The sequence below is a fragment of the Moschus berezovskii genome, chromosome 7 (genome assembly GCF_049115385.1).
Source record: "Moschus berezovskii isolate FMDL1 chromosome 7, NW_MosBer_1.0, whole genome shotgun sequence".
Lineage (NCBI taxonomy): Eukaryota > Metazoa > Chordata > Mammalia > Artiodactyla > Moschidae > Moschus > Moschus berezovskii.
This window is the reverse complement of record NC_142466.1, coordinates 113214755-113239139: the sequence shown is the minus strand read 5'-3', so window position 1 is coordinate 113239139 and position 24385 is coordinate 113214755. Positions and strand designations below refer to the sequence as shown.

The 24385-nt window shown below is 49.0% G+C and overlaps 1 protein-coding gene across 1 annotated transcript in view; it reads left to right on the top strand.

The window, feature by feature from the left end:
* The window catches only part of ASTN2 (astrotactin 2), a 1049203-nt gene that overhangs the window by 752709 nt on the left and 272109 nt on the right, over positions 1-24385 (top strand). The window contains exons 15-16 of the mRNA XM_055427750.2: positions 3626-3730; positions 6636-6815. Coding sequence (XP_055283725.2) covers positions 3626-3730; positions 6636-6815 — 285 coding nt within the window. The remainder of the gene's footprint in view (positions 1-3625; positions 3731-6635; positions 6816-24385) is intronic.

Below are 24385 nucleotides of genomic sequence, written 5' to 3'. Positions count from 1 at the left end.
TTATTAACCACAGTCACCAGGCTGCACGCGGGATCAGCAAACACATCCCCCCCAAGAACTGAACCTCCCGACCCTTCAGCCAGCGTCTGCTCGTCACCTCACTCCCACCAACCATCCTACTCTCTGCTTTTATGAGTTCAAAGGTTTTAGATACCACACGGAAGTGAGATCATGCAGTTCATTTTGTTTTAATTTATTTATTTTTAATGGAAAGATAATTGCTTTACAATATTGCTTTGGTTTCAGCCAACATTGGCATGAATTAGCCATAGGTACCCATATGTCCCCTCCCTCTTGAAACTCCCTCCTACCGCCCACCCTGTCCCAGCTTTCTTAGCCATACCACGGAACACACTGGAGTCATGTCTAATGAGCTGGATGAACCTGGAGCCTATTCTACAGAGCGAAGTATGCCAGAAAGAGAAAAACAAGTCCTATGTATTTACACGTATGCATGGAATCTAGAAACACGCAGTTCATGTCTGAGTCATTCTAAAATAGAACAAGTGGCCCATCCCCACCCCCGCCCCCGCCCCCACCAGGAGCCTCTCTCACCTAAGGCACATCAGTCATGCAGCTTGTTTTTGGACGTGGGCATTATTTTCCCCATCTGTAGATGAGGAATCCAGGCTCAGACAGGTGAAGGGAGCAGCTCGAGGTCACGCAGCAGATCTGCCAGGACTGGTACCAGGTGCTGTGGCTCCAGGCCTTCTGCCCTTTTCCATTCCCCTCTGCTGTCCCTGCAACCCCCGCCACCCACAACCTCTGTTCTTCCCTCCAGGGAAACAATCTCTGGCAGGCCCTCCTGACGCTTGTGTTTTCTGCCCCACTGTAGGATGCCCTCCACTCCTCCTCATCTGTTCCCAGTTCCTCTCTCGCCCTTTTATGGGGGACTTTTCCAAGTTGTAAGGGCCCTGACTCTGCCTCTGTGACACAGAACGTTGTGCTTCTGTGTTAGTGGTACAAACTCTTAGGGTTATTTGATTTGATTTGGGGTTCCTTGGAAATGTCCTAATAAAGGAACAGTTACATTTTAAGAGTTAGTTTTTTGTTTTTGTTGATCATCAGAAAAAACACCCCTCCCCATCCCAGGGTTTCATGTTACTCCTAGTCCTTGGGTGGGAATCGAGGACAGACTCTAATCTAAGATGGGAGTCAGGAGTCGAGTAGGACCAAGGATGGTTTGTGGTCAGGAGTGAGGCAAGAGAGTGCGTCAGGAAACGGGTATTTACTGAGAACCTGCTATAGCAGGCTCTGTTTTGGAGTATTGGAACCTCTACACACCCGGCTGTGCAGGAGTAGGAATAATATGGACCATGGCCTTGACCTCAAGAAATTGATATTTCAGTGAAAGAGCTCATATTCCAGGCGGAATCCAGTGTGGACCAGGAATGGGGAAGGTATAGGATTCAGTGATGATCACTTACAGGGGAGGCTTAGGGAGGGGATGAGGGCAGAGAAGCTGGTCTTGTAAATGTGTTGACAATCAAAAAAGGTAGTAGGTTTTGGGACTTTTGCTTTTGTTTATTTGACGTTGTTGTTGCTGCTTTTGTGTTTTGTTTTTTTCTTTTGGACACTATGGTGCTTAGTCGCTCAGTCATGTCCAACTGTTTGCAACCTCATAGACTATGGCCCACTAGGCTCCTCTGTCCATGGGGATTCTCCAGGCAAGAATACTGGAGTGGGTTGCCATGCCCTCCTCCAGGGGATCTTTCCAAGCCAGGGATCGAACCCAGGTCTCCCATACTGCAGGCAGATTCTTTTCCATCTAAGCCACCAGGGAAGCCCTTTGGACACTGGAGCACCAAGTAAATAAGCTGCATCAACAACCTGCGTTGAAATGCCTGCCGTGTTCTTTTGGGGATGGCCCTGGTTGCCAGAACCCGCTCCAAGTCTGCTCTGAATTAGGACAGGCAATCAGATGGGGCAGGGACTTCCCCGATGGGCCAGCGGTTAGGACTCTGCACTTCCACTGCAAGGGGCAAGGGTGTAATCCCTGTTGGGGAGCTAAGAGCCTGTATGCTGAGGCACGGCCAAAAAGATAATTAGATGAAACAAGATTAAACATTTAGAAAATAATAATAATAGTTGGGGCGGAGGCTGCCTCGGGCTGGCGTCCCGTCTTCCCACGCAGACCGTTTCCTTCACCCTGACGCGAAACACGGCCCTCTCCTGCTCCCCCACCCCCTCCCCGTCTCCCCCCAGTCTGCCAAGGAAGGGCAGGACAGGCAGGTCAGATAAACAGAGAGGACACATTTCTAACAAAACAGCCTCGCTCCAGTGGACTTATCTTCGGGGATCATGAATATTTTACTTTAAAATGAAAGCCTCTAAAAAATTACATTATTTCTGAAAAGGCTAGGGAGGAAAAAAAAAAAAAGAAGAAGTTGACAGTAATGGACAACTTTAATACTGCAGTAATGTCCAGGAAGAAATCATTTGTTCCAATGAGATTCTCATTTTAATCTTGGTATCAAATACCTCTTTAAGTGCCTCCGCACCAGGGGACAAGAGAAAAAGATAGGAAATGTGCCTGCCATTTGCCGAGGACACATAACAACAAAAATGATAACTGCTGATGTGACTAGCATTTCTTTTTCATGTCTTTTTTTTTCCTGATTACAAAAAAGGGAGTCTGCAGTGCTTAAGAGTACAAAATTTAGAAACTGGAGATGAATATAAATCAGAAAACAGGAATCTTTTACGCATCCACTTGCTAACCATGTTAACCACTTGCTAACATTTTGTTGTGTTATTTTTTTTTTCTTTGTTTATGTCTTGTCTATCCTTGGGTTTCAAAAAACGTTTTCTGTGAAACTTGAGTGTCCGTGGGCCCTAGAAACGGGGCTCCTAGGCCAAAGACGTGTGCAAAATGCTGCCCGCCATCTTCCTGTAGCTTTAAAATGGATATTAATTTATTCAAGGAGCTGAGAAATTATACATCCTGTGTTTTTCATCTTGTTTACCTTTGTTTAGCCAGTGTTCCTCAGTCTTGTTTAAAATGGGAAGCCTTTGTGTGTGCACACAGGTATTTTATGAGACATCAAAGGACCGCTCATGTTTCCACGTTAGGAAGGAACAGTCTATACAGGGTGGGCGGACCGGTGAGGCTGGGCGTGGGCTCTCTGTCACCACTGCCCCGCTCTGCTGGCCTTGTGCGAAAGCAGCCTCAGGCCACAGGTGATGGTGGGCCCCCAGTGCCCGTGTGGGGCGTCTCCAGGTTACCATGAAGCTTCCACTGCTCCTCGTTTATCTGAGTCTCACCAGACGCCTACTAAACAAGGTCAGCCTAGGCAGCCATGGGACAGAAGGGGACACTGAGGCACCGCAGTGTCTAGCGCCCCGTGGCAAATTGCCTCCGGGGTTAGGCGGAACCAGAAACCCACTCTTGCTTGTAGGGTAAAGGGGCCATGTGAGCTCTAGGGCAGAGAGGAAAGGGCGGCGTGAGACTGAGGTCAGAGGCCAGTACGGAAGAGGCCTGAGGCAGGCTGCAGATCCCCCCGTGGGCCCCAGAGGGCCGAGCTTGGAGGAGGGGCCGTTCCCCGGAGCCCAGGGCTGCAGGGCGGGGTGGTGGGGAGAGGCCTGCAACCACGGGGCTCACGTGACCTTCCTCCTCCCTCCCCAGGAGACATCAGGTACGACGAGGCCATGGGGTACCCGATGGTGCAGCAGTGGCGGGTCCGCAGCAACCTCTACCGCGTGAAGCTCAGCGCCATCACACTCTCGGCAGGTGAGCAGCCGTCCGCAGCCTGGGGAGCTGGCCTAACTCAGCAAAGCCCGGGCGCGCCAGGCCCCGTGCTGGCACTAGGGATGGCTGAGGAGTGAGGCCTTGCCCCCTGCCATCGAGGAGCTCTCAGGGAGGGTGGAAGGACACGCAGACAGACAGTGACGGCCGCCTGTTACGGGAGGGCAGTGCAGTAATGGGGCCGCCGGCCATTCTGGGAAGCCAGAGGGGCTCCTGGAGGAAGGGGGCTCTGCACAGGGTGTGACAGTCTGGGTCATGCTTACGTTCTCGAAGTATTGCAGGCATGTGGGTCCTTTCAGGCACTGGTTCCTCTAGTCTCTTCTGATTTCCTTTCCTGCCCATCTCCTCCTACTCAGCAATAATGCAGCCCCGCTCCCCTCCCCTCACCAACACACACACACACTGTTCACACTTTGCCCACGTGAATCTTTCCCCGTGATAGGATGGCTTATAATTCTCAAATGAGACATTTAGTTTCAGACTTACAAGTCTCAAACAGGACTTACAGTTCTGAAAATGGGACATTTCCTCTCTTGGCTTTGCGACTCTGCATATGCCGTTCCCTCAGCCTGGATCTCCTTGCATACCCTGCGTTACTCGGAGATGCCTCCCCCATTATCTGCTACCCTGGGAATAATGCGAGGAACTCCCTGTGCTCAACTGCTGATGTTAAAGCACTAGCAGATACTTGATTTGTATCAGATCCTGTCTGTCTCCTGCACCGCAACTCTGACCTGCGAACTGTGGGTAGGGATTGGATCCTATCTATTCCTGTGCCTTATATTCCTTTTGGTTCTCCTTTTTGATGAAGGAATAAAAATTAAACAAAACTGGAAAAGGGATGGGTAAAGGCCCAAACTTGGATTTTTCGACCCTGACTTATTCATAACACTGCCACTGGGTTATTGTCTGAGTGTCTCCTGATTATCAGCCAGCTGCTTTCTTATCTTTTTTCTTTTCCAGTATCACTTTGTTCATGAGAACCATGGAACTCTTTAGCCTGGGTACTGGGGAAGTGTAAATAGTAATTGTGGTTGACATCAGCCAAGTACTTTATAATGTTTTGTCTTGGGACTTACATCAATCTCAAGAAGAAGGCATTCTTTATCCCTTTATTTTGCAGATAAGGAAATCAAGGGTCAGAGGGGTTAAGTTGCCCAAGGTCACACAGCTAGTAGGTGGCAGAGCAGGAGCGTGTCCAGGGTTTGATGGCAGTGTTGTCTGCCTAGATAAAGAGCCACAGGGCCGCTCCATGGTGTTATTTATTGCTGAGCAGAAATCATCTCATTATTAACTCTGCTGTATTAATTGCCCAGTTGCATGAGTTAACAGGTTGATGGACAGGGGCTGTTCTCATCAAGCACCCATTCTTTGAGTCCTATTTCCGTGTTCACCACCACCTACACCTTTCCACCGCACTTGTGGATGACTGCCACGTTCCTGCTAGAACTACAAAGGTGTATCTGCTTTAATTAATCAATAATGACGCTCCCGAGAACCCCCTTGTAAATCAAATGTCTGAAAGTTGGAGCTCAATTTCAATGTGGAAGCAGCACTTGCTCTTTTACATTTTACTTTGATGTGGCGCGGAATCATTCGTTCTTATTCTCATAATGGAGTTGGTGCACCTGCCGTGTCTGGAAATTGTGTCGTGAACCTGGTTGGGGGTGGGGGTGGGAAAGGACGCATGTGCAGATTGAGAGACAAATGGGACAGAGCTTCTGCTTTCAAGGTGATACCTGTTGAAGGTACAGGGAGTAGGTGCCCCAGACCGGCATGGTGTGAAAAGCTTCTTGGGGGAGGGATGACTTCCTGGGGTCTGGAAACATAGATGTGACTTAGAGAGGAAGTGGAAGACCATTCCAGGTAAATGGTGGTGTGAGAGAGAGAGTGTGTGTGTGTGTGTGTGTGTGAGTTTGGAGTCGGGGAGGGATATAAATGAAGAAAGCGTGATGGAAATGCCAAATCACATTCAGGAGAAACAGGAAAATATATTTGGCCAGAGGTGAAGCCTAATGTATGCACTCATGGGAGACGAGCTTGGAGCCCTGGGATACCCAGCTAAGGTCACTGGGCTTTATCCAGAGTACAAAGGAGCCCGGAAGGCGTTAAGGCTCCTGAAAGCGTAGCTTGGTGATCTGCCTGCAGGGTCACTGAGAGATGGCTGTGCAGGCCCTGTGCCAGGCACTGAGGACGCAGGCTCCTTTGGCATCGGACCAAGCACGATGGGACAGCAAGGAGACCCTTGACAATGGCAGGAGAAAACGTACCATTGTTTTGGAGACAGAAAGGGAAGTTATGTTCTAGGAAGCTAAGCCAGGGATTACATCTGAGGATACAGACTGTCTGCTGAGCCCGGGCTAGGGCAGCCCCTTCGGGCTCCAGCCGTGGACAGTTCAGGCCCAGGGTAATTGGCTATGTGAGCAGTGCGTGCACTTCGGGGTGAGAACAGAAGTCGGTTGGAATCCTAGCTCCTCTGGTGGGAGGACCAAGGCAAATCACTTCCAATCTCTGACCTCTGACTTGCTCATCTACTGGACAGGGCTCATTATGGTTGGGACTGCAGTGCTAGATGGAGGTTAAACTCAACAAAGTGGCTGCAGCACCTAGCAGCGTGCCCGCTGCACGTTAGCTGCTCAGGAGACCTCAGCTTTGAATTTTCCTGACTGTGGCTTTTGGGCTGCCAGCTTTTGCCCTTCCTCTGCTGGTGATTCCCTCCTGGTGATATCTCGTGTGTCCAGAGACAGCGGTCTTTGGCCAGTAAGGGAGGGACACTGTACACATTTGGCCGGTGCTCTGGCGAAGGACAGGGTACCGAATCCGGGCTTGCCGTTTGCCGGGCGCCAGCCTCCCAGCTCTGACCACCTCCACATGCTCCTCCTCTGTCCAGGCTTCACCAATGTCCTCAAGATCCTGACCAAGGAGAGCAGTCGGGAGGAGCTGCTGTCCTTCATCCAGCACTATGGCTCACACTACATCGCAGAGGCCCTCTATGGCTCCGAGCTCACCTGCATCATTCACTTCCCCAGCAAGAAGGTCCAGCAGCAGCTGTGGCTCCAGTACCAGAAAGGTAAGCCTGGAGGTCTTGCTGGAGGTGGCGGCCAGCGGAGACGTGGAGGTCAGGCTGCTGGGGAGAGAACTGAGCTCCCTGGGAGCCAAATCCTGGCTCTGCCACGTAGAAACTGGCCGGCCGAAAGCAAGTCCCTGCGCCTCTCTGGGCTTCATGGTCACCGGGGATGAACTGAGGAACCGTGTGATGGTTCCTCGGGATTCTTTCAGTGCAGGCGTTTTCTGAGACCCCAGGGTGGACTCCAGAGCTCTGGCCTTCTGCTGCGAGTTCTTTGTTTCCCACTCTATCCTCTCAAAACAACCGCCAAGGTCAGGAGGCTGGGGAAACTGTAGGGCAGGTGAGTGCTATCTCATTGACACCCTCTCTCCAAGCTTCTTGGAAGAACCTAAGGAGAGCGCTGGCTCCTTTGGGAGTGACCAACTCATGTTTGAGGGGACAGTTTCCAGTCTCTGCCTTGGAGACGCCTTCACCCTCAGGCAGCGCCGCCAGGCCTTATTTCCCTCCATTTCTCAGCTATTTGTCAGAATTGGCGTCTCCCTGAAGCAGGAGACGAGTCTCTGTCACTCCCCTTGGAAAGTCTGTCCCCTTTCACCTCAGTTTTCCCTTCCTGTGAAATGGGTACTTTAGCTATTCCTGTCTACTTCCTGCATTAAAGGGAAGTAGTTTATGCGATGACATTTTGAGAAAGATGGAAATATGGCATACATTCATTGTATGTATATAGCAGTTCCATGTAGTCACAGGCTCATTTCACCGATGAAAGAATGAGTGTCGGATAGGGCAACAAGTCAAGTGCCCCGTGGACACGTAGCTAATACGCGACAGGGTGAAGATCACTTCCTGTTATCATTGTTTCTAGTCTTATCAATTTAAAAAGAGAGGCTCTCGGTCGATGGGAAGAGTGAGGAGCGAAGTTAAAAGCAGGCTTGTACCTTCTCCATGTGGCCACATGGCCTCCAAGAACCAAACCAAGTGTAACTCATGAAACCACAGAATGCAGGTGCTGGGAGGGATCTGACAGTTCTTACCGGGCTCAGCACTCTCGTTTTATAGCTAAAGGAAAACTAAGGCTGAAAGGAAAGAAGAGTCTTGCTCAGAGTCCCTCAGCTCCCCTGGACAGGGCCCTCCATTCCCCGTCCAGGTCCTCTCCTGCTGCCCCTCATCCCTGGCTGGATGGAGCGCCTGCCTTTGACCTTTCCAGAACCCTTCCCTTGGCACCCTCCACCCCATCACATTCTCACCCGCCTTCCCTCCTGTGTGCAGCTGTGTGGGGCATGGGGTGGTTTATAGGCACAGGGGAATAATTGAGTTGTCTGGGAATAGCTTCGTTTTATGGCTGTGACAATGACAGTCTTTAAGGAAGTGCATTAAATCAATAGAAGTCTCATTGTGCTACCCTATAAATAACGTGACACATCATTAAGCAGAGCAATAAGCTTCTGGACTTTGAAGTAATACAATTAGGTTATGTTTATAAAAACCTTCCTCACTGTGGCCACTGAACTAATTTGCTTCGTCCTGTGTTTGGGGCCTGGGACATGACTCTCAGGCTGCACCCCACCCATAGCCTTCTGCGGCTGTTTCCAGGACCTGGACTTTTTCACTCCAGAAAATGCCATTCCTTGTCCAGCGGTTTATGGCAAGTAGGATGGGGAGAGGGGCAGACAGAAGCTAGCACAGCCACCAGGGGTCCCCTTCAAGATTCAGAGAGGTTTCAAGTTTGCCACAAACTTGCTGGCTGAACCTGGTCCAGTAGCTTTGCCTTCTGGGCTTAACAAGGCAAAGATACTTTTCTCTCCTGTCTCCCATGTTGGCTCCCAGAACAGGATGATAGTGAAAAGTGAAAATGTTAGTCTCTCAGTTGTGTCTGACTCTTTGCGACTCCATGGACTGTAGCCCACCAGCCTCCTCTGTCCATGGAATTCTCCAGGCAAGAATGCTGGAGTGGGTAACCATTCCCTTCTCGAGGGGCTCTTCCTGACCCAGGGACTGAACCCGTGTCTTCCGCATTGCAGGCAGTTTCCTTACCATCTGAGCCACCAGGGAAGCCCCAGACCAGCACAGTGATGCATGGTGTTAAGACAGCTTAGTTAAGGCGGCTTAACCGACATGGGTGTTTCTTCCTTTCTGTCTTTACCTGAGGTGACACCTCGATGGTGCACCAAACACTGTAGTTTTACTTTTTAAATGTGGAAGTGATGCTGGGGAGAGAGTGGTAGAGAAGCTGGAAATTTTACCCTGAACGATGGAAAAACTTCTAGACTTACAGATACTGAGGTGTGTCTCTTCTCTCCCCAACCACCTTTGTGTCACCAGCATCTGTGTGTCAATTGTGTGTCATTGACATCTGTGAAACCAGAGTTCACTGGGGACCAGGTCAGGATGAATCTGGGGTTGGAAGCTGATCACTCTGGGGGCAGAGCTTGTGGGGAAGAGGACAAATTAGAACAATGTCAAGTGGGACAGTTGTTTAGTTGCTAAATTGTGTCTAACTCTTTGCGACCCTATGGACTTAAGCATGCCAGGCTTCCCTGTCCTTCACCATCTCCTGGAGTTTGTTCAAACTCGTTCATTGAGTTGGTGATGCCATCTTATCCTCTGTCGCCCCCTTCTCCTCCTTCCTTCGATCTTACCCAGCATCAGGGTCTTTTCCAATGAGTCAGCTCTGGAACTTCAGTCCCACGGCCTCCGGAATGAAAACCACGATCCCAAAATTCTAACCAAACTGATCATATGGATCACAGCCTTGTCTACCTCACTGAAACTCTGAGCCATGCCAGGCAGGGCCACCCAAGGCCGATGGGTCATGGTGGAGAGTTCTGACAACATGCGGTCCACTGGAGAAGGGAATGGCGAACTACTTCAGAATTATTGCCTTGAGCACCCCCGCGAACAGTGTGAAAACCTTTTTCAAGTGGGACAGAAAAGATTTCAAGTCCTGGTACTTCTTCTTACATCCCTGTCAGGAAACCTCAGGCAAAATAATTTCTAAGTTTCAGAAAGAAGAGAACAAATGGGGCATGTGTAACAACCGTGGACCTCGTACAGCCCTTCACAGTTTACAGGCCTGCCTTTGGCCTTCCCACCGACCCCTTGAGGCAAAAACAGGCAAGAGGACCCACCTGTCATCACTGAGGAAGGGAAGTCTGAACTCAGAAGTGAGCCGGGGCTTGCCTGGACCACACAGCGTGTTACTGAGTGAACTAGTGTTTAAATTCCAACCTGAGTCCAGTGTCCCGGTCTTTCCAGACTGACCGATTAATGGTGGGGCTCTGGTCACTGTTGTGATCCAGCCGCTAGAGATCATGGAAGGTCAAGGGGGTTGGGGTGAATGTGCCTGGTTAAAATATCTCCCGTGAGAGCTTTGCTCTCATTCCCCTAAGTGCTTCTCAGTGTTCATCCCACATTGATCGTTCACTCCCCTCCGGTTCACGGGTATTTCCTACGTGCTTCTTCACTGCGGACCTCGTGCCGCACGCTGGGGCATTACAGTAGGCGAGACGTGGGTGCTGTCCTCATATGGGTTCAGCCTGCATTAGCCCTCCAATACTTCGTCATTTTTGAGAAAGACTTTTTTTATCTACCGATAGGCAGCTGGGGAAAGGCAGGTGGCTGGTGTGTGCTAGGGAACTCAGTTGCTGTCACACCGTGGCCCATGCTTTTTGTTTCATATTCCAGTTCTAATCAGTTGAGGAGTGGCTTGTCTAGACACGGTGTGGAGGTCACTGGGGTCTTTAGAAAAGAGCGCTGTGATCAGTTAACAATACTTCCTCTAGATGCAGAGAGGGGAAGTGGTGGTTGACACTTACCTACTGCTTCCGAGTAACAGGGCAAAGTGAAAGCTAGAGGAACAGACCCAGCTTCTGATGAAGATTCCAGATAGGCATCGGGAATGCCAAGGGGAACTGGAAAGATCCAGGCAGAGAGGAGGGGATTCCTGTCACCGAGCGGATATGCTGGGCATTCCACCAGTCTGAAGGGGACTGGAGCACTGGACAGGGCAGCTGGATGGTGCTGGCAGAAGCCAGGGACAGCTGGAACTGAGGAGGCAGCTAGAGTAGCTGAAGTCATCCCAGGAAACTCCCAGCCCAGGCGCGATTCCCTTGGAAGCTCTTTAGTCTGCCACTTTCCCTCAGCCATCACCTCTGCTCCCGGGCCAGGCTCCAAGTGCCTTGTGAAGTTTTTAGTTTCTTGTCCCAGCTTAATATTTTCACTCTATGCTGCTGTGTTCCTGATGCACCTGTATTTTGAGAGGCTACCTTTCTCTCAATCAGGGCTTCATTTCCTTCTTTGACTTGATATTCATACACTTCCTAGCCATGACCTTGACACATGAGTCTTATGATGAAGACTCTTTATATAAAGTTATGCTTCTTCTGGCTGTCTTGGATAAAGACTTCCTCATTTGGAGATAAAAGACAAGTGTTGCAGTCAGATGGACCTTGGTTCCAGTCCCAGTTTCCCTCTTACAAGATGTGTGATCTTGGGCAAATTGCTTCACACTCTAAGGTCGATTTTTCCATTTTTAAGATATGGGATCCAGTGAGAGCATAGACCAATCAATGATGACTCATCTAGCAATGAGCTGGGCACCTCATTGTTATCTTGATACAGTCCACTCCCTCCACCGGTGGCTGCCGCATCCACTCGGGAACAGTGATCTCAGAAGTGTGTGTGTGTCTCTGTGTGTGTGTGTCTCTGTGTGTGTGTGTGTCTCTGTGTGTGTGTCTGATGTGTGTCTGTGTGTGTGTGTGTCTCTGTGTCTGTGTGTGTCTCTGTGTCTGTGTGTGTGTCTCTGTGTCTGTGTGTGTCTTTGTGTCCGTGTGTCTCTGTGTCTGTGTGTGTGTCTCTGTGTGTCTGTGTCTGTGTGTGTGTCTCGTGTGTGTGTCTCTGTGTCTGTATGTGTGTGTCTCTGTGTCTGTGTGTGTGTCTCTGTGTGTGTGTCTCTATGTCTGTGTGTGTGTCTCTGTATGTGTGTGTCTATGTGTGTCTCTGTGTGTCTGTGTGTGTGTCTCTGTGTCTGTGTGTGTGTGTCTCTGTGTCTGTGTGTGTGTCTGTGTGTCTGTGTTGTATGTGTCTGTTGTGTGTGTCTCTGTGTCTGTGTGTGTGTCTGTGTGTGTGTGTGTCTCTGTGTGTCTGTGTGTGTGTGTCTGTGTCTGTGTGTGTGTCTCTGTGTCTGTGTGTGTGTGTCTCTGTGTCTGTGTTGTATGTGTCTGTTGTGTGTGTCTCTGTGTCTGTGTGTGTGTGTCTCTGTGTCTGTGTTGTATGTGTCTGTTGTGTGTGTCTCTGTGTCTGTGTGTGTGTCTGTGTGTGTCTCTGTGTGTGTGTGTCTCTGTGTGTCTGTGTGTTGTGTCTGTGTGTGTGTATCTGTGTCTGTGTGTGTGTCTCTGTGTCTGTGTGTGTGTGTGTCTCTGTGTCTGTGTGTGTGTGTCTCTGTGTCTGTGTGTGTGTCTCTGTATCTGTGTTGTATGTGTCTGTTGTGTGTGTCTCTGTGTCTGTGTGTGTGTCTGTGTGTGTGTGTCTGATGTGTGTCTGTGTGTATGTCTGTGTGTGTGTATCTCTGTGTGTCTGTGTGTGTGTCTCTGTGTGTGTGTGTCTGTGTCTGTGTGTGTCTCTGTGTGTGTGTGTGTGTGTCTCTGTGTCTGTGTGTGTGTGTCTCTGTGTCTGTGTGTGTGTCTCTGTGTGTCTCTGTGTCTGTGTGTGTGTCTCTGTGTCTGTGTGTGTGTCTGTGTGTCTCTGTGTGTGTGTGTCTCTGTGTGTGTCTCTGTGTCTGTGTGTGTGGTGTGTGTCTGTGTGTGTGGTGTGTGTCTGTGTGTGTGTGTCTCTGTGTCTGTGTGTGTCTGTGTGTCTCTGTGTGTGTGTGTGTCTCTGTGTCTATGTGTGTGTGTCTGTGTGTGTGTGTGTGTCTGTGTCTCTGTGTGTGTGTGTTGTGTGTGTCTCTGTGTGTGTCTGTCTGTCTGTGTGTGTGTGTCTCTGTGTCTGTGTGTGTCTGAGTGTGTGTGTGTTTGTAATGCACGTGTGTCCACGGGGTAGGGGGAGATGTTGCTACTAATTTACTCCCCTCTCTTGTCAGCTGACTTAGGACCCAGGACAGGGGTAGATTGAGAGGGGCTCCTGGGGTAGAACTGGTGAGGGAGGGAGCCTTGAAGCTCTACTCAAAAGATGTCAAAAGACTCCCCTGCCCTTTTGTTATGCCTTGTTATTCCGTATTCCAAAGTGATGGTGATGCATACAGAAATTACAAATCTGGTAGGTTTCGTGACTTTACCGTTGCTTCTTCTGCATGGAGAAAGTAACTATGGAAGATAAAGGATTTATGCATGTAAAGGAATTGTCCGTTCTGTGTGTGTGAGAGAGAGACAGAGAAAGATTGACTGAGGGAGATAGGAGGAGACAGAAAAACGAAGAGGGACAGACACAGGGAAACCAAAATCCACAAAGAGAAACGGAGGGACAAAGTGGAGAAGATAAAATGGATGCAATTAATGTCTTTTCCAAATTTAGAGAATCAGTGACCCTGTTGAAAGGACATTCTCTGTGTGAAGGTTGGACTGCTCTTGAGTTTGGATCAGGAGAGTCTATCGCACAGAGATGTCCCCACAGATAAATGCCTGTGGCCACCTTTAAAAGATGTTTTATCTCTATTATAATTTCCCAAGACTGTCCAAGGGAATGAATTTCTGCATTTCCATTTGAATTACAATGCACTTTTGAATGTCAGCTGAAGCATACCTAGATTACGCTTTAAAGGAATTCTGGCTGTTTGAAAGGCAGCCTAAGGGGTTGGGGTGGGGGAGGAGAAGGGAAAGATGTAGTCAAGTGTCACCTCCTTTTGTGAGGACAGGTGTGGCCAAGGGGCTGATAGGAGCTGGAGAGCTCTCCGGGGCTTTCAGTTTCCTGTGGGAACTTGCTTCAAAGACGCCAACTAGACATGCAAGGAGTCGATCTCAGAGCTGAGACCTGTACGGGCACTGGTTCTACTTCCCTGGTGATTTAATCTTCAGGGCAGGTTTCAGCTCCCGTTTGCTTGCTCTTTCATTAGCACTTGATGGGGTTGGCCACTTCCTGCCCGAGGCACCGTCAGACACTTCCTTGGCACCAGGAGAATCTTCCTGGTGGTTTCCCACCTTCCTTCCGGCCTGTTCCTTCTCTGTCTCCTTCACAGGCTTATTCTTCTCTGCCAAACGCGTCAGTGTGGTTTTGCAGGACTGCCATTGTCTCTGTGGGGACTCAGAGCCATGCTGTCTGTTGCCATCCCTGCACGGATGACTCCCCCTTTGCGGTCTGCCCCCAAGCTCTCCTCTGACAATGTGCTCTCATGCTAGCTCCCTGCCTGCCCAGCCTCGGCCCCACACAGCCTAGAGTGTTTCCAGTGCTCTCATGCAGAGCACCTGTATCTGCTTAGAGGCAGAGCCACAAACCTGGAAATCCTTCTCATCATCTCCCTCTCCCTTGCTCCGCCCCATTTCCAAACTGCAGCAAGTCTTACCAATTTCAGTTTCCAAACAGCGTTTAGAGTTGCCCGCTTCTCTCCACGTCCCTGAATCCACCATCATGGCCCTCTGCCCTGCCTCCCTGCATCCACCTGGCCCCCATCAGTCCAGCTGCGCAGCCCTGAGGACATGGACCTGCCTGGGTTCTCCAAAGAGACAGAACCATCAGGATAGATGGGTCGGTAGACAGACAGGTAGATAAAAATATCTTTATCATATATAATATTCACATATACATTATATATATTCATATGATATTTATGATACAGATAATGTATATGAAAGCTATATATAACTGGTTCTGTATCTCTAGGTATATATACATGGGGCTTCCCCAGTGGCTCAGTGGTAAAGAACGTGCTTGCAATACAGGAGACGCAGGTTCAGTCTCTGGGTAGGGAAGATGTCCTGGAGAAGGAAGTGGCAAACAGCAACAGTACACACACATATCTATCCATGTATATATATTGCTTCCCAGGTGGCGCTAGTGAAGAATCCACCTGCCAGTGCAGGAGAGGCAAGAGATGTGGGTTTGATCCCTGGGCCGGGAAGGTCTCCTGGAGGAGGAAATGGCAACCTGCTCCAGTATTCTTGCCTGGGAAATGCCACGGACAGAAAAGCCTCAGTTCAGTTCAGTTCATTTCAGTCGCTCAGTCATGTCCGACTCTCCGCGACCCCATTCATCACAGCACGCCAGGCCTCCCTGTCCATCACCAACTCCCGGAGTTCACTCAAACTCATGTCCATCGAGTCGGTGATGCCATCCAGCCATCTCATCCTCTGTCGTCTCCTTCTCCTAGCACTCCCAATCCTTCCCAGCATCAGAGTCTTTTCCAGTGAGTGAACTCTTCGCATGAGGTAGCCAAAGTATTGGAGTTTCAGCTTTAGCATCAGTCCTTCCAATGAACACCCAGGATTGATCTTTAGAATGGACTGGTTGGATCTCCTAACAGTCCAAGGGAATCTCAAGAGTCCTCTCCAGCACCACAGTTCCAAAGCATCAATTCTTCGGCACTCAGCTTTCTTCACAGTCCAACTCTCACATCCATACATGACCACGGGAAAAACCATAGCCTTGACTAGATGGACCTTGGTTGGCAAAGTAATGTCTCTGCTTTTTAATATGCTATCTAGGTTGGTCATAACTTTCCTTCCAAGGAGTAAGCGTCTTTTAATTTCATGGCTGCAGTCACCATCTGCAGTGATTTTGGAGCCCAAAAATATAAAGTCTGACACTGTTTCCCCATCTACTTCCCATGCAGTGATGGGACCAGATCTATCCATATATATGTATTGCTTCCCAGGTGGCGCTAGTGAAGAATCCACCTGCCAGTGCAGGAGAGGCAAGAGATGTGGTTTGATCCCTGGGCCGGGAAGGTCTCCTGGAGGAGGAAATGGCAACCTGCTCCAGTATTCTTGCCTGGGAAATCCCACGGACAGAAAAGCCTAGTGGCTACAATCCATGGGGCTGCAAGGAATTGGACACAACTGAAGCAACAGAGCATGTGCACACACACACACACAATGTTTATCACATAAGTCAATTTCTAGCAACAAATCTCTTTATATATATAATGTTTATATTTTATTATAATACAAATAATATATATAATACAACCCTTAAGAGATAAGGGTTTTGATCGCTGTGTTGGGAAGTGCCTCTGGAGAAGGAAATGGCAACCCACTCCAGTATTTTTGCCTGAAAAATCCCAGTGAAAGAGGAGCCTGGTGGTCCACAGGGTCACAGAAGAATTGGATACAGATATCTGCACACCTCACGGCCCAGTCAAGGCCACATAATAAAATGAAGCATCATGGGATGTTTCTAAAATGGAGATTCCCATCATGCCCTTCCTCGGATGCGAACTCCTAGGTGCTTTGTCATTGCCCTGAGGCTCATGTCCAAACTCCTCCCCGTGGCCTCAGGACCTTCTCAGATCCGTTGTGTCCCCACCAGCTTCCTTAGCCCCATCTGTCCCCATGCTCTGCCTTCGATTCACACTGAGCCTCCTACTCCTTAACTATCACGTAGGTTGAAGTCTCAGCCTGGCCACGTTCACCTGTGCCAAGGTCCGTGTGCTGGTAGGAGGCAGCTGAGTGTCCCTTGCCCCTCCCCTAGTCCCTCGGCCCGTGCAGCTGTGTGTGGGATGGGTCTAGCTCCAGGCTGGTGGTTTTCTTGGAGGTGGTAGGAGGAGGTTGAATATGAGCTGGACACTCTGGGGCCTGCAGCACGCCAGAGAAGACGGCCAACCTAGTTCTCAGAATCATGCAAAAAGATGATACAGGATGTGGTTCATTAAATACAAATAGGCACAGGAGACTGCCATTTCCACCAGATGAAATTACCAAAAAAAAAAAAAAAAGCGTTTGTATCACGGTTTCGATTGAGCCCGTCTGGAACGGAACACCCTTGTCTCTTTTCCTAATGGTGTGTCTTTATACCCCTCTGCTTGTGCTCCGCGCGGTGCGTCTCACAAAGCACTTCCACGCACTTTATTGCATCCAGTTCACTCCTACCAAGCAGCCTATGAGTCAGGTCGTTATCTGCGTTTCACGCTTGAGCAAACTGAGGCTCACATGGGGAAGATGATTTGTGGACGTTCACTCCAGGGGACTCAGCAGAGCGGGGATTTGAACCCAGGCTGCTTTCAGCACGAAAGTGATGAAACTTGCTCATCCAGCTCTCCCAGAGCAGCCTCAGAGGCTCTTTAGATGTTGACATCAGACCCAGGGGAGCCGTCTGTCCCCTCTCTGTCTCTCTCATCCAGAGCTGAAAGAACTGGGAGAGCTGAGACTGGGAGTTGAGTCCCTCAGCTCTGCCAGGGGAGGAGGAATTGGACACAACTTCAGTTGTGTCCAATTCTCTATTCACCCCTTGCACAACTTGCTTCTCTATCTTAATTCAGGGGCAGTGCTATAAAGTAAAAATCCTAAAAAAGAAAACCTTGGATGCAGACTTGTCAGTGCCTTGTCATTGCCTTGAGGCTCATTTCCAAACTGTCAGGGCGGGGAGAGGCCTTTGCACGAATCTAACCAGACCTGCGTTTCTCTTTATGTGTCAGTTATGGTCAAATGGTAGTGAATGTCATGCCGCATTGAACGAGATGTTCATCCGGACCAGGCTTGGTGGGAACGACTGCAGCGATCACTTAGCGACGTCCAGTGTGACTGTGAGACTGAGAAACGGTGACTCCCGTGTAAGGTGTTGTCCACTCCCATCGAGGCTGCCTTTCCCATTCTACAGATGGGAAAGTTGAGGTTGGTTTATGTAATCCATTAACACCTGCAGTTGCAAAAGGGGAAGTTTAATAACCACCTAGAGACATTATCCTGCCTTTCTACACCTGAACGCCCCCCACATGCTCATCGGTCACAGAGCCGTTCATTTGGCAGCAGGCCCATTTTCCTATTTCTGAATACGCGCAAACATGGGCACAAATACCTCACTTCCTGAGGCACTGGAGACCGCCCCCATTGTCCTTCTGGTTAGACAGTGCTTTCAGAGATTGACACTCTTGTAAACTACCTACCTTGATTCTACTCAGACTGGGGCCAGCCCACACTGAGTCCCCTGTCACAGTTCCAGTCCCAGGGGGCCGCACAGGGACTCGGGGAGCATGATTTTAGATAGGACCCTTCTCTCACATCAGCCTTGACTGAGAATGTGGAGTTTCCCTAGAGATGAGTGTGGGGCTTTTGTTTTCTCACTGCCTTAGCTCCTGTATGAGAACAAAAGGGGCTAGAGGGAGCACAGATACACAGACAGAAGCTTCTGCTTCTCCAGGTCATTACCAGCAGGCCGAACCTCCCGCCCTGAGAGCAGCCTCACTCACAGTTTCCCACCACGGGCTGTCTTCTCTCCCTCGTCTTGTGTGTTCCCGTCATCGCTTATCACCACCCCCTAACTTTCCACAACAGTGCTCCGAGCCCCTAGAAGATGCCTCGCCCTGCATGAGGTACTGAGATTGCCAAAGTGAATGAGACACGCCCCCTGCTCTCAAGGAATTCACGGTCAAAAGGGAAAGATTTTCAATAGGTGAACTGATAATTACAGCCCTCTGGACAAATGCTGTGACAGGGAAGCCTAAGGCATGCGTTGATGTGTGCACTTTTGTGTTTGGGGTGGGGGGCAAGAGTGGAGGAGGCAAAGTAGGGAAATGGACCTCTAACCACCTGGGATGGGCTGGGAAGTTTCCCATGTTAAGCCCAGCCCTGGGGATGTGAGGACCTGTGCCATCTAGGGAGGTGAACAGAGGTAGCCTGGGCAACATGCAAAGCAGGGTGTGCAGAGCAGCCTCCCAGAGTCTGGCCAGAACAGTTGGGAGCAACAGTACATGAGTCAGCTCAGATGCTCCTGACAGAGGCCCTTGGCTTCTTTGCTAGAACTTTGAATGTCTTTGCACTTCTGCCTCCCAGGTAGGTAGAGAAACTGCCACTCGCTGTGTCCACAGCAGAGAATTATCACCAGTAGGAGAGGCTGAACTTCCTAATGCCTGAAAATAAGGGAGGTACCATTTGGGAATAAGGGAGGCCCATTTGGGAGGTACCAGGGGAATTGTTGGAAAAGCATCTGGACCTTTCAGGGCTGTTATGAAGATGACAAGAGATCAGGTGGTTAATCGGTTCCATAGTAGGAAATCAACAAGTAATCAATCATTCTTGCCCCCTCCTTACCAGAGGTGTCAGTCAGTCAGTCAGTTCAGTCGCTCAGTCGTGTCCGACTCTCCGCGACCCCATGAATCACAGCACGCCAGGCCTCCCTGTCCATCACCAACTCCCGGAGTTCACCCAAACTCATGTCCATAGAGTCGGTGATGCCATCCAGCCATCTCATTCTCTGTCGTCCCCTTCTCCTCCCGCCCCCAACCTTTCCCAGCATCAGAGTCTTTTCCAGTGAGTCAACTCGTCGCATGAGGTGGCCAAAGTATTGCAGTTTCAGCTTTAGCATCAGTCCCTCCAATGAACACCCAGGATTGATCTCCTTTAGAATGGACTGGTTGGATCTCCTTGCAGTACAAGGTATACCTTTCAGCAAATAACAGCATACAAATCAGGCAGTGTGTGAGTCATCTCTTGAGTTTGCAGATGTGACTTAGGGTTTCCTGAGCCTCAATTCCTTTATCTTTAAAATGGGCCTAATCGTGCTCGCCTCACAGTACTGTTTTGAGACTTGAATGAATCCATTTGTTCAGAAAGTGATTATCTCTGCACTCTACATGTAAGAAAGGCTCAGGAAATGCTTGCTAGGATTATTATCTTTTGTTACTGTGAGACACAATCAAATTAGTGATGATGCTTATTGCAATTAGTTTTCGAAAACAAAAAGCCTAACAATAAGAGTTCTCTCCATTTCTGAGGCCAGAAGCCTAATATGCAAGCCCTCGTCCTGCCAGACCTTCTAAACCCATGGCTATCCATCTCTGGTTGATTTGCCAGCTTGTGAATTTGAGTCCTGGCTGAACCTGGAGGTGGGACTAGAAGGCAGAGTCATCGGAAGGCACAGCCTGGAGCCCAGCAGTGGAGCACAGTGCTCGCACCACCGAACGCCAAGCTTAGGGTCGTTGAGGCTGCGTGGGTGTGTGTGTGTGTTGGGGGCGGTGACAGAGGAGCGGGCAGCGATGACTGGCTGACTTTCTGCTCCCTCTGCGAGCCGATCAGTCATGTGATCTCACATCATCTCCGCAACAGCCCTGTGCTTGTTGCTCAGCTCTGTCCGGCTCTCTGTGATCCTGTGGACCGTAGCCCGCCAGGCTCCTCTGTCCATGGGATTCTCCAGGCAAGAATATTGGAGTGGGTAGCCGTGCCCTCCTCCAGGGGATCTTCCTGACCCAGGGATCAAACCCAGGTCTCCCACACTGCAGGCAGATTTTTTTTTTACCATCTGAGCCACCAGGGAAGCCCAAAACATTCCTCTGAGGTCCAGATTGTTATCCCATCTTCTAAATGAGAAAATTAATATGCCATGTATGCTAAATGAGAAAATTCAAGGCCACATGACTTGGTCCTAGGCTGTTTTTCTATCCCAGGACTGTCTGACTCCAAAATCCGCATGTCCTCCTGCCCCGCTGTAACAACAGAATTCATGTACTGAGAACCATGACAGGGCAGTGGCCCTTCACATGCACAGTCTCATTTAATCCTCAAAGCAAGCCTCTAAAGCTGGTATCTTTATGCCTGGGAAGCTGAGACTCAGAGTGGGTAGGATGTATAATCCAAAGGCACGTAGCTGGTCAAAGGCAACCCTTCTTGCCGTCTCTTCCTTCCATCTTTTCTTGCTCCGGTTCTCTCCCTGTTTACTTTTTACTGTTACTTAACCACAGTGGGCGTTCCCACAGGACTGGTCTCTCTGAGAGGCATTTCTTTTCCCACAAAGTAATTAGAAGGACTTGGTCAGGAGGAATGAGGAAAGAGACAGACAGACCAGCGTGATCTCGGCCTGCATGATGTTGGCTCACAGGTTCCAGACCCTTGTTTCCTAGCAACACCTTGGCTCTGGATAAGGGTGAAGGCTTTGAGGCAGGCCTTAGAGATGGCTTGGACCTTTGATCCATTGGATTGGAGCTGGCCTTGGCTGTCTTCATCTGACACCAGCTGTAGGCCCCAGGAGTGCCTCCTTAGGGTCCCTGGGATCTGCATTTCTGTCTCTTCCTGTTCCACACGTGTCCAAGGAAATGGGAGACTCCTTTTGGAGCTCTTGGCTCAAGAAGTCCCTAAGGTCTGGGGCCCCAGCACCATTGGCATCTGCAACTGGAAATATCCCTAATTTAATAACTCTATTATTGATGAAATGGAGTCCCAGAGAGAGTAAGCAACTTGCTCACAGAGAATTATGCATTAGTGGCAGCATTAGGATTTGAGTTGGCTCCCTCGTCTCCCTTCCCCATCCCAGAAAGTGTGTTGAGAGGCAATTCAGGGGACCCTTGTCCAAAGGTACATCCTTTTTGGTTTGTTCAGTTCAGTTCAGTTCAGTCGCTCAGTCGTGTCCGACTCTCCGCGACCCCATGAATCACAGCACACCAGGCCTCCCTGTCCATCACCAACTCCCGGAGTACACTCAAACTCATGTCCACAGAATCGGTGACGCCATCCAGCCATCTCATTCTCCGTCGTCCCCTTCTCCTCCCACCCCCAACCTTTCCCAGCATTAGAGTCTTTTCCAGTGAGTCAACTCATCGCATGAGGTGGCCAAAGTATTGCAGTTTCAGCTTTAGCATCAGTCCCTCCAATGAACACCCAGGATTGATCTCCTTTAGAATGGACTGGTTGGATCTCCTTGCAGTATAAGGGATTCTCAAGAGTCTTCTCCAACACCACAGTTCAAAAGCATCGATTCTTCGGCGATCAGCCTTCTTCACAGTCCAACTCTCACATCCATACATGACCACGGGAAAAACCATAGCCTTGACTAGACGGACCTTGGTTGGCAAAGTAATGTCTCTGCTTTTTAATATACTATCAAGGTTGGTCATAACTTTCCTTCCAAGGAGCAAGTGTCTTTTAACAGGTTTATTTCTTTATTGAGATCTCATTTACATAACCGCACAATTGAAAGTGTCTCTGTGAGTCTTGATTTTGCATCAAGACAAAGTTTGGATTGAATTTCCAGAAGGGAACCCAGCTTTTTAATGCTTTTATAGTTGAGAAGATTCTCTATGGAAAGTGACATCCCAGGGAACCCCTCCACGCTCCTTTCAACCACATCCCATTTTTCTGTCTCAACAGTCAGTGATTTAGAGAGGCAGCTGGTGGGAGGAGCAGGAGGTGGCATAACCAGCTGGTGCTAAATGTGACCCAAAGCATTCATAGATATCAACATATGAGCTAAGCTGAGCCCCCCGCCCCCCTGCCCTGGTTTTATCCAGCAGCAGTTTTTGTGCCTGCTTTGTTTTGGGAACCGTACGAGATGCCACAGGTGCAGTGGTAAATTAAAACTCACTCTGCCTTCACAGAGCTCAGTCTAGCCTTAGAGAGAGATGGGTAACAAGGAAATTAGCATGCAATGCTACAAGGCAGAAACACAAAAGCTGGTGTGGACACCTGACTCAGATTGTGTAGTGGATCGGGAAGGGCGCCCAGAAGACCTGCAGGAGGTAAGATTTGAGGGGCATGAGAGAATAGGGAGAGGGAAAATGTTTTAGGTAGCAGAAAAGCAAGTACTAAAAAGGCCTAGGGAGTGATGGAAGCAGTGATGAGATAAACCTAGAAAGATAAATAGGTGGGAACAAAATCCCACTGGATATACAGCTGTGTTAAGGGTTTTTTTCTTTTTTCTTTTACCAGGATCACTTTAAAGTCATTTAAAGCTTTTATGTATTATTATTAGCACCTACATTTTAAATCTGACTCTGCCTGGTGTGGGATTGGGCTTGATTTAGGATAGGGGGAAGTGTAGTTAATGGGGTGCTAGACTAAAGAAGGCTTCCTAGGTGGCTTAGTGGTAAAGAATCTGCCTACCAATGCAGATGTGGGTTAGATTCCTGGATCAGGAAGACCCCTGGCAAAAGGAAACAGTAACCTGCTCCAGTGTTCTTACTTGGAAAATCCCATGGACAGAGGAGCCTGGCGGGCTACAGTCCATGGGGTCACAAGGAGTCAGACATGATTTAACAAGTGGCCACGCAGGCAGATCAGTTAGGAAGCTGTAACAGTGTTTCAGGAGGAAAATAATAGGAGCTGAACATGTCTCTAGTCATGAGAAAGAAGAATAATGGGATGTGAAAAATATTAAGCTGCTAGTGTGATGAGAACATTATGATTGAACAGTGGGAGGCAGGACGTGAGAGGTGAGGGAGGTGATTAGAAATGGTGCCAATTGCAGGCCTACCTGCTTTTGTCAATGCCCATGTTCCTTAAATGGAACAGAAGCAGAAGAGCAGGTACTAGAGAGCTGAGTTCAGTCTTAAATATGCTGAGTATATGTTTTCTAAGGGATGTCTTCACTGAACACACCAGCCTACAACTGGCATGCCAGCTGGCCAGATAAACAGCATCTGGAAATATGTATCAGTCTGGTGATCAAAAGGAAGGTAAGGACTGAAAAATGCAGGTTTGAGATCCGGTTGCATAGATTGTTGAAGTCACAGGGAAAAGAAGAAAAACAACAGTATCTCCCAGCATAAAAGCATTTCTTCCTTGGTGGGTCAGACGGTAAAGAGTCCGCCTGCAATGCAGGAGACCTGAGTTTGATCCCTGGGTTGGGAAGATCCCCTGGAGGAAGGCATGGCAACCCACTCCAGTATTCTTGCCTGGAGAATCCCCGTGGACAGAGGAGCCTGGTGGGCTACAGTCTGTGGGGTCACAAAGAATCGGACACGGCTGAGCGACTAAGCAGTAAGCACAGCATAAAAATAAAGTTCCTCCTTTGTACCTTGTTTCTTTAGGGAGCTCTTTCCCCCATGCCACACCCAGTATTGTTTCTGATGTTTTATTTAGAGAGGCTGTATCTCATTTGGAGAGGCTGTCCAGGCTGCCGATTATAGGCTAGCTTTTACTGGTGTAAAATGTATGGGACATTAGGAATAGTCCTGGTATATACTATGTACCAGTGTGAATTGATATCCCCATTCCTTTGAGGGAAAACAGGTATCTGTGGCAGTGGCCACCGGAGCAGAAGAGAAGAATGCATACTTTGAGTTTTTCCTTTATCATTTGCGTCTTTCATTTAGGTAACAATTATTTAGCCTTTATGAACGGTCCAGGGTATATGTGCCATCTGTGTGTGCATCGTACATTTCTTCAGGTATCAATCAACGCAAGTTTTAATCTCCTAGATCCAGCCCCGAGAATCATGGGTCAGGTGAGGTAGCATGCATGCCGGCTCCCTCTTCACTCTTTGAGTGTAGTATTTTTAACTTTATTTATAACATTTTTACAGAATCACTGTATTTGTCAAGCAAGTTTCAGATCCTTGGGTCTGTTAGATGTAGAGAGTCATTATTATTTTTATGTGCAAATATTACCTGCCATTTCACAAAAGCACCTAGTTTTATTCATGTGGTTGCTCAGAAATTAAGCGTATACAGTTTTAAATATTATCATGTTATGAAGTTGTTTTAATATTTAACTCCAAACACTTGT